General features: G+C 44.2%; 1 protein-coding gene across 2 annotated transcripts in view; it reads left to right on the forward strand.

Annotated features, from left to right (window-relative positions):
• Nucleotides 1-18343, forward strand: part of LOC118315454 (A disintegrin and metalloproteinase with thrombospondin motifs 20-like) — a 78626-nt gene that overhangs the window by 38507 nt on the left and 21776 nt on the right. For both annotated transcript variants that reach the window (XM_035642737.2, XM_035642739.2), the window contains 13 exons: nucleotides 2105-2200; nucleotides 4455-4621; nucleotides 4878-5007; nucleotides 5714-5840; nucleotides 5982-6192; nucleotides 6610-6774; nucleotides 7335-7505; nucleotides 8480-8599; nucleotides 10549-10656; nucleotides 12016-12180; nucleotides 13070-13339; nucleotides 14858-15019; nucleotides 15590-15766. In XM_035642737.2, coding sequence (XP_035498630.1) covers nucleotides 2105-2200; nucleotides 4455-4621; nucleotides 4878-5007; nucleotides 5714-5840; nucleotides 5982-6192; nucleotides 6610-6774; nucleotides 7335-7505; nucleotides 8480-8599; nucleotides 10549-10656; nucleotides 12016-12180; nucleotides 13070-13339; nucleotides 14858-15019; nucleotides 15590-15766 — 2069 coding nt within the window. The remainder of the gene's footprint in view (nucleotides 1-2104; nucleotides 2201-4454; nucleotides 4622-4877; nucleotides 5008-5713; nucleotides 5841-5981; nucleotides 6193-6609; nucleotides 6775-7334; nucleotides 7506-8479; nucleotides 8600-10548; nucleotides 10657-12015; nucleotides 12181-13069; nucleotides 13340-14857; nucleotides 15020-15589; nucleotides 15767-18343) is intronic.

Genomic DNA, 18343 nt, shown 5'->3' on the forward strand with positions numbered 1-18343 from the left:
TGAAGGTTGCATTTGTTGTTGGTGGAACAGGGAAGTTGGTCTCTTGGACCCTCTCTGGCCAACTACGTATGTCATACAACTCACGACAAACAGCAAGCTAAGTCAATTTGAGAATTTATGACTAAATGAACTCTCATTTTTCCATGAAGTCTGAATTGACCCTTGTATCCTGGTCTGAAGACTCATGTCTGCAACAGATTTACTTGTGGACTTAATGCAAGTTTATGTTTCCTTCAGTGTCTTATTTCCTCACTTGAAACTGAAGCAGTGAGTGAATAAAATGGCAAAAATCTAACTTGAATGCAGGTCGAATGGATCCCGTCTCCGAATGGGAACAGAACCATCACTGTAACGACAATACGAGCAAATGTTTGCCATCAGCCCTGGCCTGTATCCTCTCATAACTTCCAGCAGGGTGAGCCTGTGACGCCCTGTAATTATCCCCTGCAGGCTATTAATACTGCATCATCTTCTCTCTCGCTCGTGGCAGAGAGAGGCATGTCTGAGGTTAACCCCAGCATTCCCCGAGTGTAGAGCGGTTGTGTTTTTTTTCCCCCCGCGGTGGTGTGTTTACTGTTCAATTCTGGGTCACTCTGCGGCGGTGGAGGATTGTGTATATGGTCAGCGGCTAAGCCGGGGGGATCTCGGAGGCTTCTGGTGGCTTGTGGATACCGTGTTTCCTCAGAGGGCGTCTGTGTTGGTGGTTTCTAAAGTTATAAGTCCCTATATTTTTAAAAGCTTATCCTGTCCCCAGTGGTTAGGGAGGGGATTTGACATGACACTCATAAAGCAGTCACGGGAAACTGTTTTGTGTCTTATTGTGAAGGAATATGCAAAGTGATTCGGTTTCAGAGATGCCGTTTATGAATGAAAAGTAGTTTCCTGTGCCATTTTTCAGTCATGGTTGACTGGACATGTGATGACATCCCACAGGAAGACTGTGTGTGTGTGTGTGGGGGGGGGGGGGGGGAAACACACAGTACAGGGCTGACGAGAGAAAGTTTTGTAAACCAAGTGCTGCCCCCGAGTGGCTCAAGGTGTCAGGCTAATCATCATGTCACACCAGCCCACACCTTTCCTGTCACTCCACTCTGTTTTTATTTCATGTTGAAGGCAGCAGTAAGTAGTTGGAAGGCCGGGTGACCCCCGACGCTGATCTCTGTGACTCTCTCCTTCTGCACACGACAGGAACAACCATCGCTACACCCCATGGCAATCACTTTGAACCTCCGGTGATTTCACTAGACTTACCTAGTGACCAGAAAACATAAAATTGTTATTGCACCAAACAGCTGCTCACCGTGAGCCCTGTGTGGATTAAACATTTCCTCCTCGTAATTCTTAAAGTGATGCTATAAGCGAGAATAATGGTGGCTGAAAAAGCACTGTCTCTCTGTGTTCCAACTGTCTAAGATTAGATTCATCATTTATTCTGTGTTCACCATAATCTGTAGCAACTGCTCTCACTAGAAGAAACATTTTAGATACTCATCGTGCTGTGATAACTGAGCTTCAGGACCCTAAACGATACCAAAACATTAACAACTTCTTCAATCGTTATTCTTAAAAAAAGAACATGTTTAATTCCCAGCCACATTAAGATACAGATTCTTATTTCTTTTTAGTCTTCTCTCCTCTAAGTGTCCCGTTTCGTTTGCATCTTGCTAATTCCAGTCTTCATCCCTTCATTTTTGTTGTCACCTCCTGACTCCCATGTGCTCTGTCGCTCTCTTTCTCATGCTCGCTCATTTTCTATGTTAGTTTATCATGGGACAACAGGCGCGGTGTACTAATTACAGGCCAAAGGTAGGTCCAGGGAATAATTACATATCATTTCACGGTCGGGCCTCTGAGACTAAAACAAGGTCTCCTGCAGGTTATTTGAGAGGACTAGACCTCTCTTTTTGTATTTTTCCAAGTGTGACATTTAAATCCCCGCTGGTTGGAACCGGACTTCCCTGACTGGTGTTTGGTTTAGCAGAGTGAAGCTATTATGAAAATCAAGGTGGGACTTCTCACTGCTGTCTCATTGTGACTACTCTGTTCCCCTCTGAGACTCCTTTCAAATTGTGCGACTCTCCCTCTGTCTTCCCTTCGGCCTCAGGTTACAACACAGTGGTGCGGATCCCAGCTGGAGCCACCAACATTGATATCAAACAGGTCAGCTACTCTGGAAAGCCAGAAGACGACAACTACCTCGGTGAGTGCGCTGTGCTGTGCTGTGCTGTGCGTGTCACTGCAAAGATGAGTTTTCAAGCAACACTGCATAACCTTGCAGTTTTACTTGGAACAATGAATCCAAGATGGAAGCAGTCCAGCCTACTAAGACGTATATATTACACCCCTTCACTTCTCATCTTGTAGGTCAATGCCATTATTCCCTTACCCAACTATAAACCTCCCAGACTCGGTGACCCGCAGCTGTAGAGGGAGGCTTTTAGGCTTTTAGGCTTTTAGACGGAGGGTAAGGACGCATGGGCCAAACTGTTGTCAAACCGTTTTCATAGGGGGAAAGGGAACTGTCATTTGGACTGAGTGTATTGTGGAGGAAACGTGCAGGGGCGTTGGTCCATCTGGTCTGTGGCAAGGGAAGGTTGGTTGGGAAAGCAAATGGAGTGTCAGCCCCAGAGAAAGATAAATGAGGCAGCAATAGGTGCTAATTAGAGGCATGTGGAGCCCAGGCCGCATGAAAGTAGATATAGGGGTATAGGGTTAGATGGACCCACTGGGCTCAGAGAGAGAGAGAGTGTGTGTGTGTGTGTGTGTGTGTGTGTGTGTGTGTGTGTGTGTGTTTGAGCAACAGGGAGACAGGAAAAAGGAGTTTGCCTATGTTGTAATGTTGGTTCAAGTGAGGTTCAAGGTGTTTTTAACTCAAATAGTCTGAAAAAACATCTGGCAAAGGCCGGTCGCCACACCGCTGTTAGACGGTGGACCCCCCCGCTGTCGCCCAGCGCCACCCCGCTGCGAGCGAGTGCCGTCTACATTAAAACATCTTTATCTTCACCTTGATATTTGCAAAGCCCTGCCAATCTTGATCACTCCCAACTGGTACAGTGTGTCGTAATTCTCTCGAGGCGACCACCGAACTCTGTGAAGTCATTGGTCCTACATTTTGGAGCTCGTTTCCTACTGGACTTTTCCACTGTGGATACCTTCAGAAAGCAGCCCAGTGGCCACCTCTGTAGACGTGCCTTTGTTTGGTTTCATTCATTTGAACCTCTATTCTATCTATCTATTTCATTACGATATACAATAAAACATTTTACTTGCCTACCTACAAATAGTTTAAAGAAAAAGGATCTGCAAGGTCTCACTTATGGTCAAATCGAGTATTTGATGACTAAGCCAAGTGTTCTGCCTCTGCCTCCAGGGGAAAAGTCTCACAAAGGGGAATTTTTGAGCTCCCAATGACCTCCAATAGAGCACACCTGGGCTGTGTCACACCAACTGCACCGCGGAATTACAGTCCCCGAGGGGGGAGAAAAGGCCACATTCAGCACAACAAGGTGTCAGTTCGCACAGTCGAGTCACAGTGACTCTGAGAATCTCACTTCTCATCTTATTCTTCATCCATCTGTATCAAAACATACAAGTCTTTAACAGAGTGCATGTGCTGGAAGGCGGAGGCTTCAGCAGAAGCATCTCTGGATATAAGAGGAGAGACTTCATATATATATATATATATATATATATATATATATATATATATATATATATATAAGTTCACTGTGTGTGTGGTTGAGTGTCTGCACATTTTGCTGAGGGACTTTTTTTCCCCTTGTTGCTGCAAAGCATCAAAATGATGACAACCCGAGTCTTAAGATCAAAACCCCACAGGGTCTGTTGGCTAAAGATGACATCTGGCATCGAGCTCAAGTGTAGACAAAGTTGCGTTTAAGAGTCTTAATCTAATGCATTGTTTCAGTATGCACTCTCAGATTGTAATAATGTTTCTCAGAACCGTAACGTTTGAGGTGGAAAAAAAGGTGCTGGGTGTTTATTCTTTTTTTGGTTTTCTGTTTGCCAAGTGTGAGTGTCCGGCCACAAGTTTGTGTGTATGTTATTTGTGCTTGTACATCTATGCTTGTTTGTATTAGCGGTCAGTGGAGATCCTTTGTTAGCATTGCAACGCCAGTCATTAAGGACAGTCATGCAGTCTAACTCCAAAGAACTGCAATTCTGTGCCAGCAGTGTTTCAGCATACCTCCCCCCTGCAACAACACTTTTTTGCGGAACAATAGGACGGCGAGTCAGAGACTGTTTACTTTAACATATAGCCCGAAATCACGAATGCCACATCTCGTAAACATTTCCCAAAACCTCAATTCCACAGGAGACAGACTCATTTTCGTGAACCAAACATTCCTTCACTTGCGCTGAATTCTCTCACACTCAGAGTTCGGGGGTGTCTGCGGTAAAATGTGTTGTTTCCATCTGTCCATTTCTCATTCCAGCATTGTCTGATAGCCAGTCCAACTCCCTCCTGAACGGGAACTTTGTGGTGGCCATGTTCAAAAGGGAAATCACCTTCAAGGGAACCGTCATCGAGTACAGCGGCTCGGACACAAAAGTAGAGCGCATCAACTGCACCGAGCGCATCGAGGAGGAGCTCGTCCTGCAGGTATTAAGAGGGAGTGTCACATTCTCTTCAAATATGTTTAGATAAGTTTAACCCCGACTTTTGTTCAGCTGCGTATTATTCTGCTGTGCTTCTGGTCAGACTGCTTGAGTCTTGATCTCTGTAAAAAGTTTTCTTTCCTTCTCACCTACCGTCACACTGGGCCAGAGCTCGAGGGCGATATCTCTGTGTGGACTTAGGGTAAGAAAAGCACCATTAAGCCCTTTGACCTCGCCTGTCCCACCACTTCTTTCCACAGGTCCTGTGTGTGGGAAACCTCTACAACCCAGATGTTCGTTACTCCTTCAACATACCCATCGAGGAGCACAGGGAGCAGTTTGTGTGGGATCCCTCAGGCTCCTGGCTCGAGTGCAACCGCATCTGTCAGGGTAAGATCGCAGCCTGGTTTCACAATCTCCACGTCCAAAGAATATGATGATTTCTCTTCAGAACAGTTTGAAGTTTGTGCAGGTGTGATCCATATTATATCTGCTTTTTGGCTCATTGTTATTTCACAGCTTGGCATATTTGACCCTGTAAAAGAAAGTCACGTGGCCCAACTGAGATCAACTTTCACAGTGACTCCTAATGCAAAGCATAAACATTTGCCACCGAATATATCTGTTAAAAAGGGTGTGAAATTTATTGGAACCACGATCCATCCCACAGCTCGTATTACAAGGAACCTTATTACGTGGCCACAGATTTTAGTGTCAGTGCACATTAGCATCAGCATTTCTCTTGCATTGCTTACACACACCTCTGGTTTAAAACCTTAATCACTCATTCGCCTCTTCCATAAATCCCCCTCCAGGCAACCCCAATGTGACCCCGCCGACTCCTTCCCCTTGGCCTGGCCCTTAACCTGACTAAGCCCCTTTTAGTATATAGTTAGTCAGACCCCCAGTGGGTCAGAGAGGGATCCAGTAAATGGGATGAGTCTGTGGGGTTTGAGACCAACATGTTGAAAGTTAAGAATTGTGATATTTTGGCAAGCGAACTGTCTGCCAGATGTGGTCTGATTTGAACCTTGCTTTTGTTCTTTGTGTGTGTGTGTGTGTGTGTGTGTGTGTGTGCGTGTGTGTGTCTTTGTAGGTGAGCAGAGGCGAAAGTCAGTATGTGTGCGTAAGAGCGATCACCTTGAGGTATCGGACCAACGCTGTGAACATTTACCTCGTCCTTCTGCTGTTGCTGAGCCCTGCAATGCTGATTGTGAAGTCAGGTACACAAGTGCACACACACGCACACATACACACACACACACACACACACACACGCACACACACACACACACACACTATGTCAATGCCTGCAGAGCACTGACAACCAAACTTTTTTTTATTCTTCATCTCCTCCCACACAGTTGGCATGTCGCTGGAAAGAGCGAATGTTCTGCTAAATGTGGTCCAGGCTTCCGCAGCCTGGATGTTCAGTGTATGAAGTACAGCCTGATAAAGAGACAGAGTGAGAGGATGGAGGCCAGCATGTGCAGAGACATTGCAAAACCTCAGACCAGAGAGTCCTGCCATGGGGACTGTCTGCTGAAGAACTGGCAGTACAGCGCTTGGTCACAGGTACAGTCAGTGACAGATTTGCATGAGAAGAACAGTGTGAAATGGAACGAGAGAAAGATCTCATAAGGGGACATGTTTTCGGATTTGCATTATATTGTCATTCACATTGCTATTTGATATTTGAAGGGATATGAAATTAGGGAGCACTACATTGGTTCATAGACAGAAAAGTCAGATATTGATATCTCAAGGTCGCAATCTACTACATAATATGGTGCTGCGTGCACACAAGCTACAGTTCATTTATACTTTTTTTCGCAATTTGTTCCCACGTTTGGATTAAATTGTTTCCATATATATATATATATATATATATAAATCTTTTTCCGTCTACGACCAGTCTGGGACTCCATAAGAAACAGATGAAAACACATGACTGTGTGGGCAAAGAATGACTGATTTATTCTTTTTGAACAGTGCTCAAAGACATGTGGTCGCGGGAGCCGCAGCAGAGAGTCGTACTGCATGAACAACCTGGGCAGACGGCTGATAGACCGGGAGTGCAACGAACACCAGAGGGTGGTTACGGAAACCTGCAACGACCAGCCGTGTCCGAAGTGGACCTTCAGCGAGTGGAGCGAGGTGGGCCTTGTCACACTCCTACACATGCCCATACACTCGCAAATGCAGCGGGAAGGAAGAAATACTTCTCCTCCTTCAGCACAGCCAACATGCTATCAGAGGTTAACAGTAAAGTCAGAGTATGATGTAATATAATACAGGTGTTGGACCAAATCCCCATAGAATATAATGCAATCAGCAGGCTACACCTAGTTACATCCAATAAATAACCCAATAACAGTTCCGCAATAAATCCTTCCCTCCTTTATGAAGCTTGTATTCAGGTTTTATTGACACAGTGTCAGGGAGGTATTAGTGCTTTTCTATGATCATTTCAGGAGCTGTGATTGATGAAGCTGTTAAATTATATTACATAGTATTGAAAGGTATTTTTTTTATATTTTATCCATCCCCACTGACACAAATGTTGGAGGAGCAGTTTGGTGGAATTGGAGTGTCTTTTTTTTTGTGTGAGCAGGGAAACAATTGCGCACCTTCACTTTTTTCTTACCTTTTCTCTCCCTCCTTCACCATCGCCCCACACCCTTCCACAAACACCCCACCCTCTTCCCACTCCCCAGTGCCTGGTGACCTGTGGGAAAGGCATGAGACACAGGCAAGTGTCCTGCACCACGGGAGCCGGGGAGGAAAAAGTGAGCGAGCACTTCTGCGACCCGTCCGGCAAACCCCAAGCTGTGGGGAGCTGCGAGCTGCCCGAGTGTGCATCCTGGCAGGTCGGCGTCTGGGGAGCGGTGAGTCCTGGGTGCACACACACACACACACACACACACACACATGCACACATGCATGCACACATGCACACAGATAAGTCATAGTCACACTGGGGCAAGGTGACTTGGTGCTGCCCGAGGAAATGGGTTTCATGTGTGGTTTGCAGTCCAGGAGTTTGACTCGTATCTTTTACACCGAGTGTGTGTGCATGTGTGTGTGGTCACAGAGGGGAGAATGTGGTGTGTAGGAGAGACAGTGTATATTTCAAGTTTGTGTCTGTGAGTGTAACCTGATCTTCCAGCGAGTTACGGCGGAGTGTGCCCCGACTCCAGCTGCCATTTCCTCCACGGTGCTTTCACTTTGCCCTCATATCCTGTCAGACTAAACCTGATCCACAGTGCACGCACACACGCACGCACATACACACACACACACACACACGTACGTGCACGTCTCCCTATGCATTCAAGTTTTCATCTGACTTTTCAAAGATGTAGCCCTGTTAGGATAAAGAATATATGAAACAACGTATTAAAAGTTGTCTCATGCCGGTCGTAGTTAAGATCTAATGCCCTCCCACACGTGTTTGTATGAAGTCTGATAGTAGTATTTACAGAGCTGGGATAAATCGCCTTGTTAATGCCTGTGTAATTATAATTTGCTGTTCAAATAAACTTATCCTTCACTTCCTCTGCTCTCGTGTTGTAACTAAACATGCTTGGCTCGCCTCGTATCTGAGTTAAGAATTGGGTTAAGGGTTGGGTTGAGACTGTGGGCGTGTACGTGAATGTATGTGTTCACGTGTCCGTGTGTGTGTGTGTGTGTGTGTGTGTGAGTGTGTATGTCTGGGTTTGACTCAGGCTCTTCTGAGCTGGACCTTGACGGAGGCCCCGTCTAAGATATCAGCCTTGGCATACTTAGAGTTCGAGAAAGCTTGCGGTTGACTGGGCTTTGCTATTTGTGTTTATGTATGTGTGTGATTTTTGTCTTTCAGTGTGCGGTGACCTGTGGCCACGGCTACCAGATGAGAGCTGTGAGGTGTGTGTCGGGGGACTACGGTAACACAGTAGATGACAGAGAGTGCAATGCTGCGGCGAGGCCCAGAGACAGTCAGGTAACAAAAAAATCGTATAGTAACTGCTCTCACACTATCCAAACTGCTCAGTTAACTAAAAGTTTAATATTCAAGGCTGACCCTTTTTGTCTACGATTAGGGAAGTCAGCATTGATAAAGGGCATCATCGTTTGTTTTTTTAACTGAAATAATGCCAAGATAGTATGTTATTATATAGTTTACAATAAACAGGGCCCCCTGAAAAGAACATACCTGTGTAAACATCAAAAGAACTGCTGATTATTATCGTGAATCCTACAACCACACATACCAGCTACAGATCAGTGGTCAGTCTCGAAATGTAGGTTACCTGAATTATATCAGTCCTACAGTTTCAGATTTAGCAGACAAAGAGCATGACAACTAAATAAATGATCACATATTTGCTGTACAGTAAGTCCAATATTTCCTTTCACTTTAGCTCTATTTCAGCTCTACCAACTCCTGAGGCAGGCACATAGCATTTAAGATGATACACACTCCACTCTGTTCACCAGCTAGTTGCCAACTGCGTCTGCAGGTAGTGTAATGTATCCATGAAGAGGGGGACTGTGACACAACATGAGGAAACCTCATCTTAACTTTAGTCTCAAGCGACCACGGAGTCAGATTTCGAGTTACGTTGATTGTATTTACGAGATATAGAAGAAGAGAAACATGAAGCTGGTTGGAACTTCAGGATGGGCAAGGCCAAAATAACAAACCCAGCGGACCTAACCTTTCCCTCCTAACTAAAATAAACAAGAGAGCACATGTTCAACCCAAGTGGAAGCCCCTCCCTAATAACTCAGAAGATTTAGAAAGCTACCATCAGCACAGCAAGGCGGGGTGAGCTCTTTCCTCCCCTGCTGCGCTGCGCCATCTTCGCTGCTTAAATCCAGTGCCGTCATCTTGAGACGAACCAGTTTCTGCAGTTCTCGAGCTGAGGAGCCTTGATGAAACCACTCACACCTGACATTCCCAGCCTACTTTATACGGATGGACGGAAAGACAGCCGGCCATTTTACCAACAAAGTGACAGCAGCTACCCGCTGGGGTCGGAGGTTAAGGGTTTTTTAATGAGAGCTGTAAGAATGGGGGTTAGGGTTAACCAGGGAAACCAAAATAACGAGAAGCTAAAATGCTTCGTAGAAATATAAAGTGAGGAGTTAGTTCTCAGTGGACTCTTTACATGTTGTCATTCGATGCATTTCAACCTAAGCAATATTGTTCGGGACAGAACTTCCCAGATTAAACTTCTTCTCTGTGAGATTTGAAACCATCAACTGAGGGCTGAGTGAGCCAGACAGCTGCGAGACGATGGCGTGGTTTAGATGACGAGGATGCAGCAAGCAAAAGACACATTTTTATATTTGTGTTTCAGAATCCCTCAGATCGTGATGTCATGTTGATGTTTCAGCGTAGGGTGGCTCTTGTCAGTCATCTGCTGACCATTTCACTCTGAGACGACACCCTTAAATCAAGCATGTCCCCTTCACCGCAAACTTCAACGAAGCAGAGGTTGTGACCTGGTTCACGTCGGCGGCCCCTTCCCATGTTTACCCGCTCTGCTTCGCTTTGAACCCAAAGTCCAAGTCGGTGTCAAGGTGGACAAAGACCATGCGGCTGCAGCTTACTCCTGCCCGAGTGCTCCAAGTGTGTTGGTGAAGGGTATTTAGACACTGATGGGCACTGAAAGAAGACAGCGTTGAACTCATGACCTTTCAGTCTCCAGATAAGCGATCTGTTTGGCTGCTGGGATTGAGGTCACCTCCATATGGACAGAGCTTGTATTGGGAATATCTACGAGCTCTCGGGAAAGAAAATGATCAATATAAGCTTGGGATATCCTCAGATGTAATGTACGAACACCCTTGTGTTTCAAGCATCTTGTGTTTTGTTTTTGCTGATGACTCTCACATGACCAATAGCTCATTTGGTATATTGCGTTTGTATGTTTGTATTTGTAGGACTGTGAGATGCCAGGGTGTCCATGGGCTTCTCCGGCACAAAGCACAGCTCGTCCTGACAACTCGGCTCAGCTCCTGACTCAGTGGAGATACGGCTCCTGGACCGCGGTAAGGAGACAAAACAGATTTACTGGGTCTGTCAGCGCAGAGTACAGTCTATAAGTTTACTATCTACAGTCCAACACGGTGCGTGTGCGTCTGTGCGTGTGTGTGTGTGTGTGTGTGTGTGTGTGTTTAATAGAAGAAAACCACACTTTTCTGTAATCATGGGTCTCCTGCTTGTGTGTTTACAAATATTAGGTTGACATATTAAATTTTATTGTATATCCCAACATTCCTTCAGATAGTCCATACTGTATCCATGATCCTATTTGGCATTGTCTCCTTTACCCCCTGCTGCATCTACACACACACACACACACACACACACACACACACACACAGGCTCCACTGTCTGAGCTGAGAGGCCCCTCTGTCTCTCTGATACTTTGCATTGTTACTCGTTGCAAATGAAAACCAGATTTCATCTAAACACAAGTCTACGGTTTCGAAGATTGAACCCCGTCTGTCAATCTGAAAGTCGTTGTGAGCTCACATGTCAAAGAGGCCAGCACCAGTGTGGTCTTACAAACACAGACAGACACACACACACACACACACACAGGAAGACACACACCCCATGCACATATACACATACACGCATGCATTCCCCCGAGCAGCGGAACTGCCATCCTCTCCGGAGTGTCATTGATATGAGAGGGATATTAACCTGCCTATTTGAGCTGGAGCCATTTGATTGCATTAGGTATTCATCCCCTCACAAATGTTTACTATGATGTCCTGTTGAGATGACATGGGCGTAGTCAGACTCCGAGGAGGTGAAAGGTGATCAGAGCATTAATTTAGGACACCGGTGATGGCAGAGGAAATGTTGTGTGGTTAGAACAATTGAGTGATATCAGAGAAACAAACATGAGCCAGGTTTCATGCGCATCCACTTTTTTTTTATTGTCAGCTCTGGCTGAAAGTTAGAAAAGGACAAGACCTTAAAACAAGTTTAATTTTTTTTTTTTTAAAGGTGAACATTTATCTTGGATATTAAATAAGATGAAAACATTCTTAAACAAGATATTGCATGTGTTTATAATTGTGTTTTTGTAATGTAGTGGGAAACTCTCTATTCTTTTCATTCAAATCCAAATTCAAATTGAATGTGATTGCAGCCTCATAATGTAACTTTATACTGTATATCACCTGGGTAATCAAATATCCACTTTGGATATTATGGACAACTGTATGCATGGCATTAACTTTAAACAACTTCAAATCTAAACAGTGTGGTGCCTCCTGTCAAGTCCGAGAGAAGATTATACGGTTAAAGGCGTCACAAATTGAAAATAAAAAATGATTTAAATTCCATGAGTCAAATATTTATGTCCGCTCTGCCTGCGTCTGCCTGTCCTGCAGTGCTCCGTGTCCTGCGGCAAGGGGAAGCGGGCGCGTTATGTCAGCTGCAGAGATGCCCAGGGAGGAGTGGCCGACGAATCGTACTGTGCGCACCTGCCACGCCCCCCGGAGTCTTCCGCCTGCTTCAGCCCCTGTGGCCAATGGCGTGCCGGGGAGTGGTCTCCTGTGAGTAAAACGTCCAACACTGTGTCCAATCAATACAGCTGTTTTCCACTACAGTGACTTGCAGTAATCAATCTGTTCATTCTGAAAACCACGTTAAAATCACCCCTCGGGCAACGATGTGCATTTAGCACTGCTGTGATCTTAGACGGTTAAGTCCGTCTGATTTGTGAATGTCAACACGGCAAAAGAGCCAAAACGCTTGATGTGTCACCAAAAGGCCAGAAGTGGGATTGTCCACACTGACAGTGACGGAGCCAGGGAGGATTTATAGTGATTGTGTTCTGATCTTTTAATGCTATGTTCACGTGAAATGAAAATCCTGTTAAATACAAAAGCCCAGAGGAAATTTAGTTCATTAAATTCATGTCACATTAAGTTGATTTCTTACTCCTGCTGCATTCACAGTTATACAGTAGACTCCACATGATAAGTCTTCACATCGTGAAGCAATACACCGGAACAATCAATGAAAAAAACCCTCACTCAAACCTTACACTGATTTAGAACATAGTGGGAGAGGTCAGGCGAGGTCAGTCGGGATTGCAAACCCACAGATGGTAAACAAAGATTTGACCGTCAAAATGTTGTGACATTTACAAAGTTTAGAACGAACACATTTTGTGCCTTTAGGCAGCAAGTCTGCTCTATATATATGTAATGAAGCGCAGTCACATGATCATGTCACATCACATCAGCGTCGTATTTTGTTCTCACAGCAGTGCAGACTGTGTAGACAAGTCTATACCTTCGTTTAGATTCTTAACTTTTGTGGAGTTGTTTGGCACCCAAAGTTGTTTCAAGATCCATTCACTGTTTAAATGATTGTCAAGATTACCGGTTGCTTTAGATTACCGTCCGTGTTGAGCACTTCACTCTCCCCATGCCGCAGTGCTCAGTAACATGTGGCGTAGGACGAACCACCAGACAGGTGGTCTGCTCAAACTACCACCAGCCAGTGGACCAGTCCTTCTGTGACCCGGATGAGAAGCCCGCGACAGAACAGGAGTGCACCGCCGCGCCCTGCTCCTCCGTCTACCACCGCCAGCGCATCAATGACCAGCCCTACGGATACCCTCAGGACCCAGGACGCCATCCAGGCCACAGCAGCTGGAATGTGCCCTCTGCAGACAACCAGTGGAGGACCGGACCCTGGGGCGCAGTATGTTTGTTCAGCATGTGATCTCTTGTGGTAGAGAGATTTTAGAAATGATGTTTGGACAGTATGGTGCATAGTATATATATAACGTATTGCTATGAAGGCCTGTGTTTGTCTGTCTGTAAACACAACCTCGTGAACACTTTAAATTGGAGGGCGAGGGAGCAGATGTTTTCATTTCCCAGGGCAGAGGGCCATACATGGTAAAGGACTTTACAAACGACACCAGGGGACAAATTGCAGTGCAGACACTGCAGAGCGTATATCCCATGTATACATGGTTTGTCAGTATAAGTATAGACAACAGTATATTATTTTTATATTGTAGGTATGTAAGAAGGATCCCCTCAAGGGGCAACCTTAATTCTTTGGCGTTAAATCGATTGGGCATGAACAAAACCCAGATGGATCGGAGCCGTTCCGACTTTTCATGAGTCATGTTGGCTCCAACTCAGGCCAAGGTAAAACAGTCTTTTTGTTGGGCTCCAGTTTATCTTTTTTTGGGTTTAGCTGAATTAGGTATTGCCAAGGTTGGTGCAAAGTTGGTGGTTGTGTCTCCTGTTTATAGTTCTGTTTTCATATTTCTATTTTGGAGTCCTTTTCGCTATGAGATGTCCTACGTACCCAGGACGACCTTATCGCTAACACAAGAGCTGTGTTTGGCCTTTCATGCAAAAGAGAATTGGAAGATTGCACATGAGTGAAAGTAATGGTTGGATCTTGTGTGCATTGTCTTCCATAACCGCTTCATGAGGGCCAACCTATTCTCTGTACATGCTTTTGAGTGTATCCCAAGTGAAATGAAAATAGAGGATTTCCTCCCCGCTCGACGATAATTCACAAAAGTTGTCAGTTTTGGGTGAAATGCCAACAATCTGCCCTGCTTTACATTTTTCACTCGCAAATCAGTTAACAAGGAGGCTGTTGCTCCACCAAAAGATCTGATTATTTAATTTTTTCGAGAGCGATGGATGTTTTGTATGTTTTTGAGAAGAACATTCTTCTTCCCCCCCCCCCCCCCCCAGCAGAGGCATTCATCTCAGTACACTGTTCATTCTCACATAACGAACTGGACTGGAAGCGCTGCTGTCCAGGCTCACTCTGTGCTGTCCTCCCTCACACACACAGTGCTCTGAATGTACTCACTCCTATCGACAGTGGAGATTTGTCATTGTAATTGGATGCAGAGTGAACCCGCTGCTCACGTTCAAGGCTGCGTCATTCAGCGTTCCGAGTTTGTCCTGCATGGGCTGATGTTTTCCACCTTCGGAAGACAGTTTTTTAACAGGGCAACTAGAATTTGTCTGGGTTTGTTGAGCTCAGCATTACAGGCTGTGTGTTGTCGCGATAAGTTCTTACAAACTTCTCCAGCGGTGGTTTCTGGAGCTTTCGACTGTATCCCATGACCCTGTAGGAAACTGTAGGTCAGATTGTCTTCCAGGGATTTTCTATGTTTTAGCCTTATTTGCGTGTAACATGTGTCAGGGTCCTCAATGACACACGCATGTGTGTGCTCTGCAGTGTTCCAGTACCTGTGCAGGAGGCTTCCAGAGACGAGTGGTCGTCTGTCAGGACGCTGACGGACGCAGCAACAGTTACTGCGATGAGAGAGTCAAACCTGCCGAGTCCAAGGGCTGTGACTCGGGGCCCTGCCCTCTGTGGAACTACGGTGTCTGGGGAGAGGTGAGGTCTTGAGCTCAACCACTACGTCTTCATCATACTCTTTCTCACACACCTTTTGTGAACATTGCTGTAATATCTCACAAACCTTTTGCGTTTCATCCTTATTGTCTGTTATGTCGTCTCTGTCTCTTTTGTTTGTATCTCTCTCTCTCTCTCGTCACCTTTCGTACACGAACAGGAATTTTTCCAGTGTCATCATAAAAGGGCTGTTAGTTCAAAAGTCAACTGTTTTTTTAACCTTTATTAAAGAATTGCAGCTTTTCTGAAGATACGTGATTATGCACTGTTTATTGATATGGTTTGACAATATTTTCTATATGTTTTTGATGCCTCTGATTATTTATTTCTAATCAAAGAATAAGAAAGAAAAAGTAAGTAGACAAAGTATTGGTATCGTGTTGGTATCAACAATACAACCCTCGGTTTTACTTCTTATTGGATCGGAAAGAAAAATCTACAATATTGCACATCACTATCAGAAGTGCCAGAAAATTATAAGAGTCATCATTATATGTATTTTTTTTTATATCATGTAACACTATTACACATCCTTTTGTTTGCTAACCTCAGTGCACCCAGACCTGCGGCGGAGGACGGAGGACTCGCCTGGTGGTGTGTCAAAGGCCCAATGGTCAGAGGCTCAACGACTACAACTGTGACGTCCTGGACAAGCCGCCCGACATGGAGCAATGCAACCTGCAGCTCTGCCCGGGCTCGGCCTCCTGGCACCGCCGACCATGGAAGCCGGTATGATAGTGCTCAGTCATTTTCCTCCACCACTTATCTTCCTCACTGAGGTTGCGTCACTGTGAGTAGACATTGTGTGTGTGTGTGCTAAAATGACTTCTGACCCGTGTTCTGAGTGTGATTTATTTTATAATTCTTTTGCCGAAATCTGTAGTGAGAGCTGGGTATCGAGCGCTACTGTTGGCTCGCCCGCTCGAGCCCACCCAGATGGCCCCCGCAGTGGCACGGTGCTGATTAGAAACCAGGAAAAGAAACATGGAAAAATACACAAAAACACAATGCTGCTCCACTTAGGGGATCATGAGTAACACATGGATCCCATTTTGAGCCAAGGCTCCAAATTAAATCACAGAAATCAGGACAGTGCTGTCCAACATTGCCATATATTTGTAGAGGCATAACTCTCGAAAAATATTTATTTCATAAATGAGGCGTGAAGTAAATGTTCTTTGTTGTTATTGCTGTCTTCACCCTGTATCTGAAGTACACAAGTGTATATTTGTGTATAAGAGTTTATATTATGACCTTCATTGAACAGCAACAGATGACTGTCAGTGTATTTTGTATATGTATCTTTGTACAGTATGATTTTTTTCAAGTAGCCAGTTTTCGTTTACTGAATATTATATTTAATATTTTTGCTGGTGCTCTTGGTCAGACCTCTCGTATCTCTCTATGAGTAAATACAGTTTGTACAGAGGAAAATATTTTCAAATCATGTTTCATTCTTATTTTTGATAATGTTTTTTTGTTTTTTTACTTAAGTTGAAATACAATTTAGCATATCTGCTAGGTCAAAATATCTGAAACCATCTACACTGTCACAGTGGCCATGTAAACTATGAAACAATATATATAAATTCATCTTAAAAACAATATTCAAAAATGAAATTAAAGTGCCCTATAATTACTGAAAAAAACATTAATTGTTATTTTAAGTTTGATTGAAGTATGTTGTCTGGTTTATTATGTAGTTTATATGGCATTTAAAAACAGATATAGATACTGTTAAAATACATGATAATTACCATTCAAACATCTTTTCCACCTTCTTTTTCCTTAATATTCAAAGAAGTATTTGGAAAAATGAATTATATTAATGTCACTTTGGACATAATCCTATCATCCTGTGTGTGTGAATGGAAGTGAGTCTGTCATTATTATAAGGCACTGTTAACGTTTACATTATGTCGCAGTGCGTTGTTGGTATCGTGAAGATGGAGTTTTATCATATCTTCAGGCTTAGGAGGAATTTATTAATATCAGGCAGCAACGGTGCAGCTTATTGAACATAAAACTGTCAGTGCAGTAACTCGAGGTTTCCGTTGAGCCGTTCTTCTTCACCTTTCATCATCAGTGTCCATAAAACAAACCGAAGCACACAGATACCTCCATTTTATAAAGTCATAGTTGTTTGTTGCTGTGTCTCTTTATCCCTTTGGCCAGTTTTTGTATTTCTGAAGGATTGTTTTTTTTGTTTTAGTTTTTTTTTGTTTTCAGATGAAGCTTATTTATTCGTCTACAAGAGATTATTATTTTGTTTCCGGTTCAGAGTGATGAAACACTTCACTTGAGTTATTTGTCATGATACACTAATGTCACCGGAACAGTTCTGGTCGGAGCCCTCGGTCTGCGGTCATGTGACCTCATCTGTGCTGCTCCGAGGGAAACACCGGCGGCAACGGAACTCAATGAGCAGCTTTGGCGACGTTTTATTGCGTGAAACAGACATTTCTAAATGAGTCACCTACATTCCATAAAACATTATGCTTTCAGGTAGAATTATTTTTTGTTTCCAGCACAACATCACTGCATCATATAAATATCCATCTCTTTCGCTAGTCTACCAGTATTAACTGTGAAGAACAGTTAGCTTCACTATATGTTGAACACAAGCCACAAAGAACATTTGAATACTGGCTGTCTCTGCTGAGCTTGAGCGGTTTAACGCTTCACCCCCCTGCAGTGATGTGGAGGTGCACACCAGGTAGTGTCAGTCGACTGTAACACCGCCGCTGGTTGGAGTTACAGGTGCAACTAGGCACAAATACAAATACTGCTATCCGAGTTGAGACACCTTCTAGTGGATGTGTGCAGCTTTGCAGATTCAAGCTCCTGCAAACAATCTGTGACCAGTTTTACAAATGTGACATATGTTAAAGTTATCATGACGCATACATCAGGTGAAGTGTTGCACACGGGTGTGTATTTATGTCGCCGTCCTCCGCGGTGAGGATGTCTGCACTCGCCGTCTTTGTTCCTTTTGCTTCTCTCACTGTGTCATTCACCGCCAAGACTTCCACAACCAAGACTCCTCAGCCACGGCAATTTCACCCCCACTCCTCTTTTTTTATTAAACATGTGGTGCAAAGTTGCCGAACTCAAGGGGGGCAACTCTTTTTATTGAGCATATTTTGGTTTGTTGTTGTTCTTTTTGCTATTTATTTCATTCTCATGCAAAAAATACACAATATGTTGAATTAGCTTTTTCCCCACTGTAAAGAATATTAAAGAAACATAACTGAAATTTGTGTTGTTTCTCAATGCAATATTCTACTGGAAAAACAAAATGCAGGA

Source organism: Scophthalmus maximus, chromosome 7 (assembly GCF_022379125.1).
Source record: "Scophthalmus maximus strain ysfricsl-2021 chromosome 7, ASM2237912v1, whole genome shotgun sequence".
Lineage (NCBI taxonomy): Eukaryota > Metazoa > Chordata > Actinopteri > Pleuronectiformes > Scophthalmidae > Scophthalmus > Scophthalmus maximus.